Source organism: Vigna angularis, chromosome 2 (genome assembly GCF_016808095.1).
Source record: "Vigna angularis cultivar LongXiaoDou No.4 chromosome 2, ASM1680809v1, whole genome shotgun sequence".
Classification (NCBI taxonomy): domain Eukaryota; kingdom Viridiplantae; phylum Streptophyta; class Magnoliopsida; order Fabales; family Fabaceae; genus Vigna; species Vigna angularis.
Genome location: NC_068971.1, coordinates 36,471,750 through 36,494,153, shown reverse-complemented (window position 1 = coordinate 36,494,153; position 22,404 = coordinate 36,471,750). Strand labels below are relative to the sequence as shown.

General features: G+C 30.1%; 2 protein-coding genes across 3 annotated transcripts; one reads left to right on the top strand and one right to left on the bottom strand.

Annotated features, from left to right (window-relative positions):
- Positions 1–3,397: 3,397 nt before the first annotated feature.
- On the bottom strand, positions 3,398–6,628 carry LOC108343670 (uncharacterized). Of its 2 annotated transcripts, none has more exons than XM_017581990.2 (4): positions 6,198–6,628; positions 4,812–5,436; positions 4,218–4,497; positions 3,398–3,650 (listed from the first exon to the last, which is right to left on the bottom strand). In XM_017581990.2, the coding sequence occupies exons 1-4, from the start codon at positions 6,307–6,309 to the stop codon at positions 3,600–3,602; spliced, it is 1,068 nt and encodes a 355-aa protein (XP_017437479.1). In that variant the 5' UTR covers positions 6,310–6,628; the 3' UTR covers positions 3,398–3,599. The 2 variants fall into 2 exon arrangements, with proteins under 2 accessions (XP_017437479.1, XP_052728795.1); XM_052872835.1 differs by having other exon boundaries at positions 6,086–6,216.
- A 12,004-nt stretch (positions 6,629–18,632) lies between these two features.
- Positions 18,633–21,964, top strand: LOC108345800 (bZIP transcription factor 17). Its single transcript, XM_017584561.2, has 2 exons — positions 18,633–20,637; positions 21,260–21,964. Exons 1-2 carry the CDS (start codon positions 18,738–18,740, stop codon positions 21,679–21,681), a joined length of 2,322 nt encoding a protein of 773 aa, XP_017440050.1. The 5' UTR covers positions 18,633–18,737; the 3' UTR covers positions 21,682–21,964.
- The last annotated feature ends 440 nt before the right edge of the window (positions 21,965–22,404 follow it).

Sequence of the window (22,404 nt, the reverse complement as noted above, 5' to 3'; positions counted from 1 at the left end):
CGTACGTTGTCTGAAGCATTGTTTTGCCCTGTTTCGGGCTGGTTAGTTTTTTCTTTTCTGAAGAAGAAAAGAGTTATTGCAAACATTAACTAGAGGAGATTTTATTTGTAAATAGAAGTTAAAGAGAACATAAACATTAAGTCGAAGAAAAAAAAAACTGCAGAGCCAATTAGTACGGTACAGTTTACTAGTTTATAAATGGTTTTATGACAATAATGGCATATCACTATCTCTTGTTTTCTTAGTGATCACGTTATTGTCTCTTGTTTTCTTAGCAGCTACGACAGGTACACTAGGTTGTAAAAGTAAAATCCTAATGAAATTTTCATGGGTTTGACATTTGGTGCAATGTAATCGATATTTTTACCTTGAAAGAGAAAAGTTGAACTTCTTATTCAAAGTTTGGTTCAAGGAAGAAAGCAGAGGTTGAACACACATCAGCAGTCACTAAGTTTGTGCGCAGAGCCTTTGTCATTTTGTCCACTTCCAACTAATCAATTGTATGGATGGTGCACTTGGTGCCCGTCAAATCTCTTATGACTAATGTCATCCCAAGACTCAACATGAACTACATTTTTTATACGTAAAAGTGTTCACGGCAACAACCATCTTAATTATTTATTCTTAAGATAAGATAACAACACAATGGAAAGACAGATCTATCCTCTTAGGCCATGACAATGAAAAAAGTGAATATAGTCAATTCTGCTTCAATTTTTTTTTTTTTTTTGTTTTCTTGTACATGCATATAAGATACCATATTTGTTATTTGCAGTTGCAAAGGAATGGATTAGGTGGGCCATATGTAGAGAAGAAACCAAACAAAAATAAAAATCTTGTGTCTTTGTTTCCTATATTAGTAATGCATTTTTTTATACACTTGACACTTTTTTTTTCAGATAAAACTCACACACAAATCGTAGACGAAACTCATTTAATTGAAGGTTAAATTTGCATCATTCAGTAGAGTTTACGCAAACTAATTAATAATAGTGTGTTGAAAGAAAGAACGTTAAAAGTGAGTCATTTATATATTTCTTTTGTGGCCCAATAGATATCTCATATTCAAATAACACAACACCATTGACTTGTAAGTGGGCCAACCAAATCTTGCCCCATTTTTGTTATTTAAGTATGGGCCACAGTGGCTGGGATTTGGGCTCGGTGACGTTAACGTGATGTGGTGGATTCCAGTACAAGGGTCAAAGGAATGGAATAAAATTCAGATCATCTTGCTCCAATAAAAAAAATATGATTTTATAAATTATGTAGAATATAAGTAAGATCAACATAAACAAAAATAATAATAGTCCAACTCACCACCTTTTTCGTTGATCTTATTCAATTTCTTGTTGGTTCAGAAAAACCTTATTGGTGAAGAAATGACGTCTATGATTTATATATGAAAGGTGGCAAGATTAATTTCATTGTTGGGGAATAAAACTTTGACCATTTTATATAAATAATTGAAATCAATTTCATCACCTTTATTCGTTGGATTTTGGTATAGAATCTAGAGCTTGGATAAAAAAATAACATTTAGAGAATTTAGAATATTTATATAAATAAATCAATTCAGTTTTTGAAATTTTAGATTATACTTCGTCACACGTGATTTTTCATTTTTATATTGAAATTTCAATATTACATTTACTAAACGTAAAATTGAAAATGAAAATTCTGCTGAATATGACTTCATAGATAGTCTTAATATTAGACCATGTTTCGTTATTTGAAAAATAATTTAAATACTTAGTAATTCAAAATACGAAAATACGAATATGTTAAGATTGATAAATTTTATAATCAATTATAATATAATTTACTATTCTTTCCATTTCATAACAATAAAATCACACTAATGATAAATAGTTAGCATAATTAATAGATAATGACATAATTAATAGACAATATGAAATACTTGAAAAAAAAAGTAGATCTATATTATATAAGACATACATTTTTTTTATGGAACTACAAATAATTTAAATGAGAAAAATATAGATTTTGACATTTGTTATTGATTTTTATGTAAACTATTTCTATCAATTAACATCTTAAGGGGAAACAAAAGAAGAGTTTGTGATGCAATGAATGAAGGTATAAAAAGAATCTCTTTATTTAGATTTGGGATGTTTTCCTTTCTACAAAAAGAATCTTCATTGTAACACAACTTTTGAATAAATTAAAAAAAATCCACTGTGAATATGAGTTTTATAGTATGATTCAACCTTACAGTAATCTTAAATATAATTCAAGTGGGGTGCTACAAATTTTTCTCTCCTATTCATATTTTCTCATTTGATTTTTTTTTTAATTCTCAGTTTTTTTAGTTCTTGTATTGAAATTTTCCCATTCTTTTTCTATAATTAGTCAAACAATTTTCTTTTACTTTTTTTATATACTTGGTTTTCTTAATGATTCATTGCTTACATCTCTAAATTGAATTTTAACCTTTTAAAACTATTAATGATTAAAAATAACCTTATGTAAAAGGTTCAAATTTATGTGTTCACATTTAAGGATTAACCTTAAACATGTTTCCTTTGCAAAAAGGTACACCTGTTGTGAAAAAAAAAATATTATATCACATTTAAAACAAAAGTAGTATATACATTTATTTATCACGCATACTAATTATAATTTATATATTAAAAATATTCATGCATTCAACTCTGAAAAAAAATATCTCTTCATACATCAACCTTTTACAGTTATTAATTTTTAAAAAAAAAAAACTAAATTAAATAATTGAGTTGGATTGGATCTTATAAAAAAATGAATAACTTAGATCTAGAATGTTCAGTTGTGTATTTAAAATAAACTAATCTTCCAATTTGGGTTTTCAATGTCCACCATCCAACTGGTGTCCTTATCCTTATTGGGTGGGAAACAGCACAAACAAACCTGTCTTTTCTTTTTACTCCTAAAATTTAATAAGAAAAACATTAATTTTTAGTATATTTCTTTGAATTGTCTTTTTTGCAATCTTAATTTATTTTTATCAATTGAGACTCAGTTTTAGAAAAATTAAAACAGGCATTACATTAATTAAAAGAAACAATAATTCAAAAAACCTTCGGAAAAAAAATAATCAAATAAAAAGAGCCACGAAAAAAATATGAAAAAAAGGTAGTAGAAAATTTTCCAGCTGATTGAAAAGTATTTGCTGAAAGTGTCCATTTGTCAAACCTTCGTAATCAATTTCTCTTTCCATAACACGTTTTAATTTAAAATTTATGAACAAGATTAATTTAAATACTGATCCCAATAACATTCAACGGATCAAAATTAATTTTCTCAAATCTTAAAACATTCCAATGAAACAAGTACCTCTCTGTGTAACCCCCAAATTAGACAAAGTTAGTATAAAAAGCAGCACAGAGACCTTATGATATAACTGTAAATCCAGTAACGCACTACAATTCACTATTTTTATAAACTGTCACATGAGAAGTACCCAACGATTTACTATAACCATCAAAACTGAAACAGAAGACATAATACTACAACAAGGGTCTATGACAGCACTGACAAATGAACCTAACATGAAATTCTAAAAGGCTAACATAACTTTTTCATCCAAATTCAATAGTCACCTAATAGTTCTGCGAATAGTCAAAGCTCAAAGGCTGTTGACCAAATGGAGCCTGCAAAAACAGTAAAAAGTATGAGATGAGATGCATAAAATGACAAGTAATAGCAGATATAGTGAAATACAGGAAAAAAAATAATTATTTTGTCCTTGTCAGAAAGTAGAACTCAAACAAAGCATAATTATCACATATCAGGAAAATCAACAGCACTTAAAATGGGTATGGTTATAGACATCTAGCTCCCCACAAATTTAGTCCTTATTTGAGAATAAAAATGGTCTAACAATCCAAATCTATAGCATTATCTTACAAGAATAAAAACTATATAAACTTCAACACAAAAGCAGTCATTTCTAAAACCCATTTTAAGGAGTTGAGAGCATTAACTAATGTCTACATCATTAATTAATCAAATTATTACACTAATTGCTAACATGTCTTTGTAATTTTTAAAGCAAATGCAGAAAACACTTGTTCTGCTTATGTTAAGTAATGGACTTTCGACTTAACTCGACATTATAAAAGTAAGGTTTGTACTCACTTGTATATTATAAACCCGTTTTATTTTTAGTCGTGTGAGATCTCCAACATAATAAAGTAAGTAAATTAAATGTTAGTTACCTGGAAAACAGCATGTCTAAATTGGTCATATGAATGTGCATACATCATAGCAGCACTAGGCCACTGTATGTAAGCACCGTCCGTAGGTGTCTGATTTAATCCTGTGGTGCCAAAAGGATTCATTATGGGGGTGGAAGGAGCATAGCCATGTGTGGCCTGAGTTTGTGACATCTGACCCAAATGATTAAATGTAGCGTCATATTGAGCAAATGAAGGTTGAACTTTTAGCAAGTTAAATGGCACCAAGTTAACAGCAGAGGTTGGAATACTCCTGGCATACCTGCACCGATAACTTAATTCAGTCTGATAAATGTACACTAAAAATTAAATCAGTACAAATAACCAAAAAAAACTGAAGAAACAAAACGATCACAAGTTATATAAATTCTTAAATCCATCAAAGGTGCCAGCCAAATAACAAAAAATGCCATTATTCAGTTTTTACTCTTGACCCCTCCCCCACTCTATGTCTCTCTCACAAAGAGACAACTTTTAATCTTTTGTTTTCAAATATATTATCATGCTTCTGCAACTATAGCATTGAATTGCTGGAAAGCTCTCAATTAGTTAACAGGGTACAGTGATATGACTCACCTTCCATAACTACGGTCATAATCTGGATCACTACGGTCCTTTTCCCTATCCCTGAATATGGCAACTCGATTCGCACAAATATCCCTGACACTGATACATCTTTCTGAATCAGCAGCAACGGGGTTCTTGCTAGTTTCACTCTCATCCTTGCTAGTAGAAGAATTCCTCCCATCCATTGGAACCATGGATGAGATATCACCAGAGTCAGGGATTCTAGAGCCACTAAAGATACGTGCTCGTGCTCTGTCATATTCTTCCTTCCTCTCTTCCACACTTCTTACAGGATTTCCTTTCATCCCAACTCCATTAGCATCATTCAAACGGTTTTTATTAGGCCTAGGTCTAATAACAAATTTTTTCTGCTCAGATTTATCATTTTCCAATTGCTTTGCAGGTATTTCAGATAACTTAACCATGGGATACTTGCTCTCTGGTAACTTTCTCACGAGAATTTTACTTCCCTGACCATCTAAGCCAATATCTTGAACCATTGTTTGCATGCTGTAGTGTTGAGCAACACGATGTGCAGCCAATCTGAGATAGGAAGAAGGGAAATGTGGAAACTCAAAATGCTGTTGGTCAGCATTATTCATAAACCTCTGAATGTCCAGCTCCATCCGCAAAACTAAGGACAAAAACAAAGTACAAAATAATAAGAAAAATATCAAGTTTAACAACGACCAAGAAAAAATCGGAAAATGTGATCAGAATCAACATTGGCAACGGGAAATCACAGGCAGAAAATAATCATCAAAGAATAAGTCATCCATTAGCTAGAAAACTACTTTAAACTTGTGACAGATGAAATTTTGATCAAAGCAAGCAATAGCACAACTCCATCTAAAGAGTAAGAACTAAACGCATAAAAATGCTACAGAACAATACAATCTATGAACTCTGGAAATTAAGCTGCTTCCCTATTTCATTCCAAATTAAAATTTTATTCGGCAGAAACATACATGCCTACACGGCCTACGATCACATCATTTTCAACGAGAACGTAATTTTCAATAAAGCCCCCAAATGACCAACCTATTACTTAATTATTACCAAAGAGCTACCTGAATCTCAAATTATCACAATTAAGCAGGAAATAACCACAGCCATCCCGGATCTGACTTCAATTAACCTAAACACATCTAAAAATATCAAAAAGCACAAAGATTCGCATAAAAAAACCTACACGCAAAACCCATAAACGAAAAAATTCAAAAAAAATAAAAGACAAAGGGGTCAACGAGAAATCGAGCTAAAGCAACAATTTTGAAGCATACCCACGACGCGGAAACACAAGAATAGCACAAACAATCCCACCCCAGAAACAAAAATTCGAAAAAAACAATTAATAAAAGAGAGAAAGAGGAGGATAATTAAGAAAACACTAACTGGTAAGGCGGTGACGAGGGTTCTGGAGAGCCTCGACTAAAAAGGGGTCAACCATTGACTCCTTGTCTTTGAATCCAGAAACCGAATCGTTGGAGAGAGAAGAGGAATCCATGGATGAGCAATTACAACGATAATAATAATTTTAATTTAATAATAATAATAATAAATAATAATAATAATAATTATAAAAATAATTACAATAATAATACAATTAGTTGTTCCTTTTTCCTTCCCTTCCTTTCTGGGCAAAAGGTAAAGGGTAAAGAAAAGGAATAATAAGAGTCAGGAAGAGAAGAAAGAAGAAGACAGGAGGTAGAAGAAATTGTGCCTTAAAAGCATAGGAAAAAGGAAGATTGGATTACAAAACCCAACCCTTCAACTTCTTCTCTCTCTTCTCCTTCTTCCTCTTATTCTTATCTTGCTTCCACGGATCAAGTAATAAATACTTCCTTCTCCAAATCTTCTTTTCATCCATTTTTCTTTATTATTTTTTTCTTCTTTAATGTGAACACACAAAATCCCTCACCACATTATCTCCTTTTTCACGGTTCACTTTCTACTATTCCATCCATCACAAATCATTAATTCTACACTATCTTTTTTTCTTTTTTCCCTTTTGTTTCAAAATAATATTTACCCAATCTAGTTTTATGTATTGTTCTATTTATCAATTAATAGAAACTATTACTTGTATTAACATCATTTTCTTAATTATTTTGTCTGCTTTTCTTTGCAATACTATCAAGAACATATTTAGAGGATTAGAAAGTTTCTTTAGCTTTCAAAAATTTTCAAAAAACAAAAATCTGTTTGACTAAAGTTAATGGGTTTTAATTCAATTTTAAACACTTGCATGCTCCATTTTTAAACTAAGAAAATACTTAAATTTAGCTTTTGGCTTTAAAAAGATATTTACTTTGATTATGACTCTTTTTTATCATTATTCATTAAACTAATTTCATTGGTGTTTCTATCAAACATATATCATTAAACTAATAAATATTGAAGATTTTTTTTTTAAAAAGATATTTACTCTGATTATGACTTTTTTTTTCTATCTATTCGTTAAACTAAATTTATTATTGGTTCTATTTAACATATCATTAAACTAATAAATATTGAGATTTGTCTTTTGTGTTTGTGTCAATCGTGAGCGAAGTGTATGAATTTTAATTTCAAAATCAATGAAAATATATAAAATAAATCTGTGAAACTTGAAAATTAATATTTGAACTTGAAGAGATTTTCTTAGTAATGTTAGTAATGTACACGAGATTCAAAGTGGTTTTCAACACATGAAATTGAAGCTTTCCAACAATACTCAAATTCGGGTAAGTGACATAAGTAGGATATGCATATTTGTTTTTAATGTTAGGGATAATGTAAGACTTGTGTAAGGCATATAATTGGGTTAATTATTCACTTTAACCTTTTAGGAAAAAAAAAAACAATGTAATCTTGTAAGTCCTAGCTCTCCCTTTTTTTTTTTTAAGTTTTCTTTTTATATATAGTATCTTTCAAAATTTCTTTATTATAATTTATGGTAAAAAAGTGATATAGTTAATAAATATTGTTTATGAAAGTTTGGTAGATTGATTGAATTTTATATACTTGACTTACTGTGTTGATTATCTTTTACATGTTACATTTTGATTATTTGAGATAGATTGGTTTAGTTTGATGTTTTTAAAATGTGTGTATCAATTTTGGCATAAGAAATGAAGAGATAAACTCAATTTTATATATTTGACTTAGTGTATTATGTTGATTATTTTTTATAGGTTACATTTTGATTATTTGAGATAGATTGGTTTAGTTTGATGTGTTTCAAATGTGTGTATCAATTTTTGGCATAAGAAATGAAGAGATAACCTTAATTTTAGCAAATCTCTTTCCAGGTAAAATTAGTTTTGTAAAAAACTCAAAAGCTTATAAAGAATTGGTCGTTAAGAGAATCATATTCTCCCTTATAATAATTAGGCATGTCATATTCTCAATTTGTGAAACCATTTTTATAAAATATCCTAGTGGTCATTAGTTGGGAGCCAAATTATTTGGCAATCCAAAATTCACTTTTTATGCTAAGGTTTTTGGTTAAGTGAGTAAAATTCTAATAGCAAATTTCTGCATGTGCTTTACAAACCAAATGTTGACTAAGAGAGTATTTATGAGCTCTAAAGAAATGAGTTTAAATATTTTAAAATGCTAAAATTAGTTTATCTTTCATTGCTTTATTTTATTTTATTATTACATTATATTGGGATATTATATTAATACACTAGAAGATTTATTAGCATTTAAATTGAGATTAAGTATATGTGATTGATGATACATGATCAGTTTGACTGAGACAAAATGTATAGGTAGAATGTGAGATGATTTGAAACTCACATGAAAATGGTGAACCTTACATGAATTTGTTATTACTTATATGTTATGATAAGTAAATTTTTGTTTGATTTGAATATTAAATATTGACACTTATGTTATAATAGAAACCACTTGTTTTACCAATGATCTAAGTCATAGAGATAAGATATCATGTGGTGAGAAATAATGGGAGTTCCTACACCGCAATATGTGTAGATCAATGGCATAAGTTGTAATGAACTTACTCTAATTTTATGATTTGTGGATTCGTTGGTAAGTTTGTCTTTGATTAAATTATGAATTAGTCTCTAATACAACATAGTCTTTCAGAAGGTGTCAAATGATATTTCACTTATTGAATATTTTTTATGAATATATCTATGTATGGTCTATGTGATTATTATATGTTTTATTTTTAAATGAAAGTGAATTGTTGTGACTAGTTAATTAAAATGTATCTTTTTATATATGACTTTTAAATAAATTTGTTTTTAATAACTTACCCTTGCATATGTTATTATGGTGTGACATACCATTACTATATCATGTATACGTATACGAACAAATATAGGTATTGGTGTAAAAGCAACATTCAAAATAGAATATAAATTTTTAATTTGACTTATATTTTGTAAATATTTGTATTTATGTATATTTTGTTTTGCATTGATATAAGTTTTTAATCAATTCTTTAATAGATCTATAGTATAATTGATATTGTAATTTCATTAAATAAAACTATATTATATTAATACTTTTTATGCATTTGCTTTATTAAAAATTGACCTTCTAATATTTTCTTTTTCTTTTAATTAATTTAGAGTAGTTGAGTTTGCCACATGTAATTTGACACCCAACAAATTTTTTAAACACACTTTACATCCACTATTTTATCTTCAATTTCTTTCTTTTTTTACAATACAAAAATTAAATTTTTTAATGACTAAAATATCTCAAAGAGTGGGTTGTTAACCAGTGCTAAGTGGTTTAAAAAAAGCATTTTTATTAAAGATATTTTTTAAGTTAAGTAATATTTATTTTGTATTAATAATACTTATTAAATGAAATAACAACATTAATTATATTTATTAAGTAAAATGAACAATTTCAAATTTTTGATTCATTTATTAATGTTTTTTTAGTGAATAGGTGTACTTTTTATATCCATCTAGCAAAAGAATAATTAAATAACAAATGAGATAAAGATTTAATATTATTAGTACACAAAAAACAACATAAAATCATTGTTTTTTTAATCTTTAAATCAAAAGATAAACAACCATACAATATTTTTCACACAATCAAAGTTTTTGTGGCACCTCATCCAACCAAATCAAAGTTTCCTCAATCCACACATTCCATACCATAAGAGAATTTTCTCTTTTTTTTACAGATTTTTTTATAAAACACATTTGTATTGTCCAGAGTTCAATTAGACACATCTTCATTCTCATTAACCATTAAAGAAGAAAAGTCATATAAACTAGCCACAAAAGAAGGAAAGTTTCACCGAATACCTATCCATGCCAAACTAACAAGAGAGTATTATAACCTTACTCTATCAAAATAAGGAATTATAGCCAATTTAAATATATAAATGTCAAAACATCAATGATCATTTCAAATATTAATACAATGTTCCTTACCTAGTGTCCAAAAAGTATTTTCCATAACAACATTATATGCATCCTTAATACCATGTCAAATTGATGATGATTTAAATATATTTTTGATACTTAGACTTAAGAAATCAAGTACGCATGAGCTTAGTCCAAGTCATTTTTTCATAAGCAAACTCTCAAGTTAAAGTAACATATAAGCTTTATACTCCATCTAAATATTAGTAACCTGCAAATCACCATTCAACTTAGAACCACACAAGATGGACCATTTTACATTGAGCAGTAGACTTGTCAAATTATCTCATCTTATAGGACTTGTCCCTAGCTCATATGGGTTGGGGGGTCAACTCATATATCTTTTTTTAACATGTTGATTATCTTATTCCTTATAATATTAAAAAAATTTGTCATTAAGTTAGCATATTAGTCTAAGTGATGTTGTAACTTAATCACATCCATTAGTCATGCGTATCTGAAACAAATTATGCAATTGTATTAACATCTAGTTTTTTTTTTCTTTTTTATAAAATTATGTGTATTTGTATTCAATTTTGATATACGAAAATGTTTATGTTATATTAGCACTATTTTATAAAAAATAATAATTTATTTGATTTTTTATGAATGATTCTTTTGAGAAAAAACCATTTCTTTTTAAACTGAAACACGCTTATTATATTTTAGATATCAAAACTAAAAAATAAGTTAAAAGCTTATTTATATATAATCTTTTTAAATAGTCTATTAAAATAAATTCATAAAAGCTTTCAAAACACAAAAGAATTAAAAGAAAATGTGCTTTTATAACTGTATCTAAATATACAATTTTATCTAAATATAAGTAATTTTTGAACTTATAAAAAATGATTTATTTTGAATATTTTTTTTTTCCAAATTACCTTATTTTAAGGTTTAAACAAACTTAACATATATTATATTTTTAACTTTTCAAAATAATGAAATTATGTATCTAAAATAAGATTACAATTAAAAAAATTATTTTTAATAACTTTTTATAAAAGCAATATTTATATATTTTTTAGGAATAATATATTAGAAGCAAATATAAATTAACTTTCATTTTTCTAAATTTGTATAAAATAATTATTACACTAATTTCTATTAAAACTACACCTTTTTTATTATACAATAAAAAATACCCTTGTGCAATAAATTATTAAACAATAAATTTTTTTGGGTATTCAACATTGTAGAAAGATGTTTGAAGTGAAATAAATAATTAAAAATGCATTAAAAATGAAGTAATTTAGTTTTGAAGGTCAACCCCACCCTAACCCTAACCCTACCCCAACCTACTTTATGTGGGGCTTTGGGGTTGAGACTTTTAAAAAACTCTCTGTTAAGTGTGTCAAAAAAATAGAACATGATTTTAGAGGGGTTAAGGTCAGCCCATGGCTTAAGAGGTCAAACGACAGTTCTATTAAGTAGTCCCTTTGTTTGTGTATCTTTAGTCAAAACAAAATTTTGAATCCATTGTTCCACCTCAAGAAGAAGCTTAATAGACCATTATAAACTTGAAATCTATAAAGCAATAAGTTAACAATTACCAAATTTAGTACCTGAATTCTTCTTATCATACTAAGCAATCTTATTAGCCAAAAATTGAAGCTAACACGCCTTAGGATCCTTCACAAAATTGATACTTTCAAATATGTAAGATATATTTGATTACAAGAGATAAATCTCTTGCAATGTCTAATAAAAAACAGAAACAACATTAGTGTAGAAATGACTTTTAGCATGACTCACCCATTTATAAGAGAAAATGTCATACTCATGTAAAAATGATGTCAAAATATTACAATATTAAAGTATCTCCTCTACAACAATCATCCAACAATTACGATTTAGAAATTTTAAATAGTACTTATATTTATTGCTTTTGCGTTCTACTCCTTCTATTACATTATTTTTCTTTAAAATATTATGCTTTACTTTAAGTGCCATCTAACAATAAAATTTATCATATATATAATAAATTTATTAGACTTTTTTAATAACTAGCTTAAAACTTATTATTGATAATTTATAGCTAAATATGATAGTATAAAAATGTACGAACATTAATTCTTATATTCATCAATTTATACTCTTTAGTTGAATGTACTTTGAGGAGTGTACAAATATAACATAAATCATGATACATGCATTGCAACAAAAGTCCAAACAATATCCATGAAACACTATTCTCAGGCACTGATATGATATCTTAGCTCGTGCATTTGTTAGTTCAACTAATTTTGGACAAACCAACTTACGCAGACTAGGCCGTGTTTGACCACAACTCTTTTGGACTCAGCAACGAACTTGGCCCATTCTTCTGAATACAAAGTAAAAAATATTTGAATGTTTAATTGCTTCCTATACATTTTCTCCTAAGTTTATTGTAGTTGTAGTTAGCTTTAAATCTTTCCACGAGTAAAAACAAAATAATTTTCATTAGTCAACAATATAAAACAAAAATATTTGACATTATCGCTTAATTATAAATTGTAATTTGTAAAAATTATTAAATTTATCGTACATGTAACTTCTTTCTTTGTAAAGAAATCGAATAAAATAAGTTTTACTTTCTGCTTCACGAAAAATAATATTAACCAGGTTATTTATTTTTGTAATAGAAAAATTACATGTTTGTTTTAACTTCAAGATGAATATATAAATTATTCATTTTATAAATACTTTTTAAAAATATAAAAAAAAATAACATCCTTATAGTTAATTATCTATACCATTGAGATCTATTCTTTTTCGTGTACTCATAACATTTGTTTTTTTCAAAATTAAAATAATTGTCTTACCAATTTATACCAATTTTAACCCTTTAAGTATCATTCTTTTCTAAACTTAACAATTTTTATCTGACCTTCTTTTTAATTTAGTTATATTTTAAACTGAAATGTATATATCTATGATAAAAAATTACCTATAATAAAATTATAAAAAATATATATGTAGTCATAATAATTTTAAATTTATTAATTTTTGTTATCATAAAATCACACATTCAAATCAAATAATATAAGTAAATCTTACCATGATCTTGTGTATCTTCAGGTAGGTGGCAAAATCCTACTAGTGGCTTGAATGTTTTTGATGGTCAAAATTGAATCTTTTCTTGCTAAGAGGGGAAATATCCATTTACAAAATATTCTTTTTAACATTTAAATTTATAAGAGAGTTTGAATCTTTATGAATATAGCGAGTATTAGTTATTATTAAGTGTGTATTCCTTCGGAGAATACTATTTGTGTTTATAAGATCAACACGGATTGTGGATCTGTATTATCATTGGAATAATACTTACCTCAAGTATATAATAATAGAATAGTTAATAATAATAGAGTGATACCTTATTATAATATAATAACCATAATACTAAACTCGCGAGATTAGTTATGATATGTGTATTTTTTATCAATAAACATAGGTTTTAGAAACATAACTTTTATTTTAAATTTTTCATTATCTTATTCTTATTAAAGTTTTTGTCTTTACCATTACTAATTTAAGGGTGTTGCTCCCTCCACCACCACCCCTTACTCCCTCCACCTCCCAACCCTTTACAAAAAAATTTTAATTGCAAAAGTAGCCATTTTTACTTTTAACCCTATTTATTTACTTTATTCTAAAACCCTAAATTCCTGCCTATTTTTACTCACCCATTTTCCCTGCATAGCCCCACTCCCCCACTATCCTAAGTCTCACTTTCTCTCTTTCCAGATTCCCACCCCCTCCAACTCTCACCGGATTCGTTTCTTCTCATCTCCCAATTCTTACTTCTCTTCTCCATATCCATTTGATTCTTCTTCATATTCTTGTCTCCATATCCATTTGGTTTTGTGGTGCGGTGGTGTGGCTTTTCGTGGTGCGACGATGCAGGGTGTTTGTGGTGGTCATTCGGCGGTGCGGTTCCAAACGATAATGAATATTTTATGACTGACAATAATGAATATTTTATGACTAACATCATAAAAAAATAATTTATTGACATTGATAAAAAGTTCTAAATGACATCAATGGAAACATATATTATTAATGTTGGTAAAAAAAATGATTGCAAAATGAATCTGGAAATTAACCACAATCGATTGTTAGCATGAGAGAAATATTCATTATTGTCAGTAAAATGTGTTAAAGTATCTATATCTCAATTTCAAAACATAACGGAATAAAAAAAATGAAAAATGTATACATGAATTAATTAAAAAAATTTCAAAAGTTCAAAATTCTTACTATTTAATTATAATTTAAAATTTTCTAAATTTAAATGATCAAATTCCTCTCTTAAAGTTTTAAAATTTCAATATTTTAATTTTTTATTTAAATGATTATATAAAATGTTTCAACCTTTTTATAAAATTAACTATCCTCCACAATATTTTTTTTCTGACACATTGTGACATATATTTCTTCTTCATGTATCAACACTTTTTTTTATGTGAGATTGCATAACTCTTCCGACGTTGGTGTGAGTAAGATAAACAATCAGAAAGTTCAAAAGATGCAACAATGGAAAGAAGCATAAAAAACAGAGAGAGACAAAAGAAAATGAAACATAGAAACATGGGTCCACCATTAAAATGATTGTGTTGTTTGGGAGATGAGATCGAAGAAAGAAAGAAACAACATAACTGTCAATAACAAATGCTTGTTGGTTAAGCATAAACGAGACCATCGCATTCATGTAGGGGATTAGAGTAGGTAGAAGTTAAAAAATATTAATCCTAAAAATAAAATTGTACTGAAGGGTAAAACAGGAATAAGAAGGTGGAGGGAGCAAGAGGTGATGGTAGAGGGAGCAACACCCCTAATTTAATGTCCAACCAAAAATTCAACTCTAGTCCTCGAAGCTCAGCTAGCCCAATTAAATTATTATTATTATTATTATTATTATTAGTATTATTATTATTATTTTGTTTTAAGTTTTAATTAGGTTCGTTCCTTTATTTCCTTTTCTTCAAAACAAGGAAGCCTTGTAGGTGCAACCAGACCCAAACTGGCTCAACCCAACTCAAGCCAAATCAAACCAAGTTACAGGCCCAACAAGACAACCCCAAATCTATCAGCCCAAACCTAGTCGAGGGACTCCACGGTCAACCACCACAACCCCCCACTTGCGCGACCACCCACAACCACAACAGTCCATAACATCAATACTGAGTTTATCAATAATATATATTATTATTATCTAGCCATAATATCTAATTATATATAATAATATTTCAATATATCTTTTAATTAACTATATAACAATATTCAAGAATATTTTTTAGAATATCTAACAATATCTAATAATATTATTTTCTAATAATAATATCTCTTTTAATCTCAAGATTATAGCTCTTATTTTCTTTCAACTACTTTTTAAAAATAGTAACAGGTAAATCTTCAAAAAGATTTATATAATATCTTTTTATTAAATTCTCACATTATTTAATTTGCATGTTTTTCCTTTTTACACCCCCTATTTTAATTTCTTACACCTAATTAATAAAAGGTAAAAGACCATTTTTGCCCGTAAGCTAAAATATAAATAAAAAACATAACAATTATGTTCTAACAAAGATGTACACTTAAGAACACTAATTATCAAACAAAAACACCAAAGTTTCAAGACTACTTTATTTTTAAGACTCCTATTTTTTCCAACCTTAAAAAATGCTTTTGAGAGAAAGAATGAAAATAAAAAAAGAAAAAAGAGAAGTAAATGAAGAGAAATCAAACATATATTGGATGAAAATTCATAGAACCTTGTTCCAAATAACCATGACATCATTGTCGGGGGCCTTTACTGTCAATTTGTATACTACAATACAAGTTTAATAAATTCCACATAGATTAAAGATTGATTGTTATCTTTCAAAAGTTTTAATTTAAAGGAAAAAAAAAGTTTAAAAAAATGTGTTCAAAGATTTGTTTTCAAATATTGGGGAAATTTCATTTTGATTAATATGTTAAAACTCCAAAATTAGAACTATCAATTGGTTAGACAAGGGGAATCCCCTTTCATTCTTCATGGATTCCATCATTGTTTCTTATCATATATTCCACTTTGAACCTAAATCCTGACCAATCTTTTCTTACCATCGTTTATTTTCCTGTTTCAAAACCTAAATTGAGGTAGTTAATTTTTTTTTTTGCATTTTCAAAGACCTTGAGCGATTTCATGGCGATTTCATGTATGTTATTCAAATAATATTTTGAAATAAATGATAAGTTGAACATTTTTTAAATAAATTGATTAGACCAAGGAATTATACTTTTTAAAAAAAAAAGGAATGAATCCATAAACTAAGATAACAACATAATACAAATTAATTTATATGAATTTTTAGACACTTATTTATATTTAAATTTTCTCGAGGTGGTCATGTTTTTGGACACTTCTGCTCAAATTTAGAGTTAGTCATTTTTTTTACGCTCATGCTCGAATTTTCCTAAGTTAGTCACATTCTCAAACACTTAATTATACTCGGATTTTATTGATTTAGTCACATTCTCATAAGCTTATACTAAAATTTTCTCGAGGAATGCTTACAAAACATATAGTATAACAATATGTAAAAATAGGATTTTTGTTAAGGTTAATGCTTGATGTGCTTCATTAAAACTTTGCTCAACAAAACTCTACTTAGGGATAAAATTTAAACTATGAAAAAAGAGCACACATATCCTCATATGTAACATCACATAGTACATCTTTAAATGAGTAACATTTCATGTCCTCAATATTAGTTTACCACTAAGGTATTGAAGGTTGTATGCTCCATTTTGGATCCATCATTTATACAACAAAGACCATTTCAACCAGGTGATAACTTTCCTTCAAGTTCATCTTCTCACTTTTCTGAGCTTCTACCATACAAGGTTGTCTATGTGAAAAACTTGTTTCTTTACTCACGTGTTGTACCTCCATGCAACTATTTGTTTTGTTGCTTCAATTTGATCATTGATTTGTGAAGAGACTTGACGTTTTATATTGAGTTACTCCAAAAATTGTTCAAAGTCTTTTTTAATGAATGGTCAATCATATTTGGTGACAACATAGTTGGGTAAAGTGTGTCTGTATACAAAATTTTCCAAATAAACTTTTGCACTTGTTATATAGTGTTAGTTGATAAAGGTTCTACCTTTATCCATTTAGTAAAATAATCGATTACCACTTTCTCGGGAGATGTTGGATGGTGACATTGAGTAGTTGCAAAACTATTCACCTTCAGCCTTTAAACCAGAGTGCTAATAAGCTTATTACCATCATTGGAACTTGCAACATTTATTTAGGCATGTGTTATAAAAGGAAAAGGAAAAAAACTATTTTAACACTATTATTCACAAAATTTGAATAAAATGTTATATAATAATAAAATTTTAATGTAAAAAAAGATAGAGTGTTAAGATAACACTCCTTAAAGACATTGCAAATTTTTGATCATAAATTCAAGATAGCACGAGTGAGACGATTGTCAACAATGATGGATTCTCTTTGTCATCCATCTAAATAATGAGTCATCACATCACTTTTAAAAGTCAAAACTATTACTTTTTGGTGAGAAAACTGAGTTATTTTCCAAAATAAAAAGAAAAATCTACTACAAATTAAGAAAGTTTAAATATGAGAAATGAGAAATATTGAATGTGAGACTTTATATAAGAATTCTAGGTAAAAATTCAAAAAATCAATCAGATTCCTTGTAATAAATATTGTATTTATAAACTTTCTACGTAAAAAATAAACACATATATTAAACAAATTCGTTACTTAATTATTATTAAAATATTATATGATCAATCATTACATTAAAATATCTTAAAAATATAACATGATAATTAGTTATTCTATCATAAAATATTAAATAATAAATTATTACATTATAATCTATTAGAGATATAAGAAAATTAAATTATACTATCATAAAATATTAAATAATAAGTTATTATATAAACATATTTTAGAAATAAATAATATATTATTATACTATAAGATATCATCACCAGGCTTTATCATCTAAAATAAATTTCCTTCACTAAAAGCCAAATCCTTAATTAAAAATGCCTCCATCACCTTGATTAATAGTATCAATGTAAATTAATTAAAGAATCAGATATGTACATGAGTAGTGAGTTGCTGACATTATAATTTTAGGTTCAACTTTCGAAAAGAAAAGTCGTTTAAAACATGACACCTTCCGTCGTGGTCGTTGAAAGCAACAGAACGTAGCGGAAACGCAATTCTTGCTCACAGGATTTTGTGTCCTACTACTTTCTTCCCATTATCCCTTCTCAGATTTCTGGACACGCTTTCTTGTCCTTTTTTCTCCCTCATAATAATAAATAATAGTACTCAAAAAAATTAACGCGTGGCACATAGAGTGACTGACACACAAGAATTCTGTAGAACTATTTATCGTATTCAGTAGACAGTTTCATAGCGCGTGACTCACGCTCTCGTCTTCTAATAAGGAGCGAAACCCCAACATTTCTTAAAACCCAAACTTTCCGTCTTCCTTCTCGGAAACCCTCACCCATGACCGAATCAATGCACGCCGTGGAACCGTCGCCGGAGGCGGCGGTGCTGCCGGTCTCCGATCCCTTGTTCGACGAGTTCTCCACCGAGTTTGGATCCCTCCCCCTCCTGTCCATAGACTCGCTCTTCAACTCCGACACGCTTCCCTTCACCTCAGATCTCGAATTCGGCATGGATTTTGATGACAACAATGGAGAGTTCGAAATCACCTTCGACGATCTTGACGAAATCTGCATTCCCTCCGACGTCGAGGATTTCCTTCTCCCTGACGCATGTGACCCCAATAATACCTCCGTTTTGCCGCCGATTGACGAGTCTTCCGCGAAGAATTCCGATTCTCCGCGTTCAGACACGTCTGTAGTTTCTGGAGATCGGAGCTTCGGCGTTTCAAGGTTTTTCAATTCGCAAGCGTCGGATTCTGTTTCTGAGGGTAATTCGTGCAAAGAGGGTTCGCATGACGCGGCTGATGTTAGGGTTTCGAATATTTCATCGCCGGAGTCTGAATTTTGCGACCGGGAGGAGTCTTCTGGTGGACCGGTTTCCTCTCAGGGTTCAGGGAACGGTGGATCGGGTGTATGTGAGGCTGTGAACTCGCCCTCGCCTGATTCTGGATCTTTCGAGAGGAACATAACATCGTCTCATGAGCATGCTGTTATGGACAAGGGTGTGAAATTGGAGGAAATTTCTGGGTGTGATCTGAAGAGGAAGAAAGTGAGTTGTGAAGGAAGTGCTACCAAGCACAGAAGGTTCTCTTCCTCCTCGGTGGACACTAAGACAGAGAAACAGACTCCATCTGATGTGAATGCAATTGATGACGATGATGAGAAAAGGAAGGCAAGGTTGATGAGGAATAGGGAAAGTGCACAGCTTTCTAGGCAGAGGAAGAAGCATTACGTGGAGGAGCTTGAGGAGAAAGTGAGATCAATGAATTCCATCATTGCTGATCTGAGTAGCAAGATTTCATACATGGTGGCTGAGAATGCTACACTTAGACAGCAAGTGGGTGCTGGTGTGATGTGTGCTCCTCCACCACCTGCTCCTGGGATTTACCCTCATCCTCCAATGGCACACATGACTTATCCTTGGATGCCTTGTGCTCCGTATGTTGTCAAGCCTCAGGGATCTCAGGTTCCTTTGGTACCCATTCCCAGGTTGAAGCCTCAGCAACCCACTTCAGCACCCAAAGGTAAAAAGTCCGATAGTAAGAAGAGTGAGGGGAAAACTAAGAAGGTTGCTAGTATTAGTTTCTTGGGTTTGTTTTTCTTTATCATGCTTTTTGGTGGGCTTGTTCCGCTTGTGGATTTTAAGTTTGGCGGTTTAGTGGACAATGTTCCTGATACTGGTATGTCTAGCTTTGTTAGTGATAGGGTATATGGTCAAGGTGGGGGTAAGGTTTGGTCTGTGAACGGTCCTAGGAATGGGTCTGAAAGAGATGAAGAAGTACGGTTTTCTAATGATAGGTTTAGTGTTAAAGACAAAATGAATCATGAGAGAGGCCGGCATTTAGGAGAAGAAAGGGGTGAACGGGAGGGCCCTGATAATTTTGGTCGCCAGGGAAATGCCAGCGAGCCTCTTGTTGCTTCTTTGTATGTTCCTAGGAATGATAAGATGGTGAAGATTGATGGAAACTTAATTATCCATTCCATAATGGCTAGTGAAAAAGCTATGGCATCTCAAACTGCCGATGCAAAGGAGAAGAGAGAAACAGGTTTGGCCATTCCTAAGGATTGGGATTCTGCATTGGCTATACCTGAAGTTGGAAGACATCCAAATGTATATAGGGTTCCTGCTGAACAGAGGAAGGCTCTTGCCTCTGGTTCAACCAAAGCTTTAAAGGACCATATGAAGTCCTCTGCAACTGATGGTAAAATGCAACAGTGGTTCCGTGAAGGTCTTGCAGGTGATTATCCAATATTGTGGCTTTCATTGTTAATTTTATTATGTATAGGCTGCTTGATAGGAAATAATATGATACATCACTCTTCTAATTTATGTCATGTCTTGGTTATTTTCTAATCTTATTCTGTGAATATTCTAGCACATTAGGCTTAAGGTTTCTAATTTTGGTGATGATTAAGTCTTGAGGATGCTATCTTTGCTTACATAACATGTTTTTCTTTTCTCTGGTTGTTCCTTGGTTTTCCCTGATAAGAAATCATGATACTGTTTTGTTACTATAAATTAATGATGAAATATTGTTGCAACAAATTCTGATGCCTTTCCGAATTGATTAGGTGTTTTCTCCTTTGTTTCCTTCGGAGTCTCAAACTAGTGTGATGAGATTGGTTTTAAAAATATTTTTCCAGTACGTTTCGCATGTTTATTGTTGTAGCTGTAGAATAGGTTTTCTTAGGCCATGATTTACACTCATTATCAACGGCATCTCGGCTAAATATAAGAGCTGAAAACAGTGTCTTCGAGATTTCCACCTTTCAATCATATGCAAATTAAAGGATCTGTCGACCTATTTTGTTTCTTCATAACATGGAAAGTATGCTGAGTTTTCTGGTTTTCTGATACAGGGCCAATGTTAAGTTCTGGCATGTGCACTGAAGTTTTCCAGTTTGATGTTTCTCCAAGTCCTGGAGCTATAGTTCCTGCAACATCAGTATCTAATGTGTCTACCGAAAAGCGTCAGAATGCTACCTCGGTGAAAAAGACCAGGAATAGAAGAACCCTTCGTGGGCTTCCAGATTCTCTTACTGGATCGAGTCTGAACATAACTGAAGAGCATGTAAAAAACTTGGATAAAAACCACCTCCATGGTAATGAATCTTCCATGGTGGTTTCAGTTCTTGTTGATCCTAAAGAGGTTGGCGATGGTGATGTCGATGGCATGATGAGACCGAAGTCACTCTCTCGGATCTTCGTGGTTGTGCTAATTGATAGTGTCAAGTATGTCACTTACTCTTGCGGTCTGCCTCGTGCTTCTCCCCTTTGGTGACTGCTTATGTATGAGAATCCATCTTTCCTTCGGTGAAGTGTTCCGATAGAGCTGAACCATCTAACCCGAGTTCTAGTTTTATAACAAAGGATATGTGGGAACTGGGAGGGAAGGAAGGAAAGAAACTCTGCTCCAGTTTTGTACATAATAACATATTTAAAGTAGCAGGCTTAAAAATGTAGCTGAGAATACAGAGCTGGGCTTCAATGGGGGTTGTTCACCAGCCGTGTAAGGTTGAGACCTTTCTTAGAAACTGAATAATATATGCCCACTTTTTAATTTATGAGCGGATCCCTTGTCACGCATCACTGAATTTTTAGTTCGAATGTGTGTTTGAGACAAAGCATGTAAACTCGATTTTGGATAATGATAATTTTATGAAATTGTTTTTATGATAACTGTCTAAAATTCATATAGATTAGAAACCGCTCCAGAGCTTTGGTCGCTTATATTACGTTTCTTTCACTTAGCTTTCGAGTGGAACTTCTATTGAGTGAATTTGGGAATTATATTCTACTTTTCAATAAAGAAACTAACGTTACATTTGAGTGGGCAAACGCTTACAGTATTGTTACTATCAGTTTTTAAACTAATTGTTTTAAATAAATTTTTGACAGTAATTTGTTGATAATATCAATCTAAAATCTTAAAATACTCTATTTATTGGATGATTAATGATTTTGTTGATTAAAAAATAAAATAAAAATATGAAATTTAAATTAT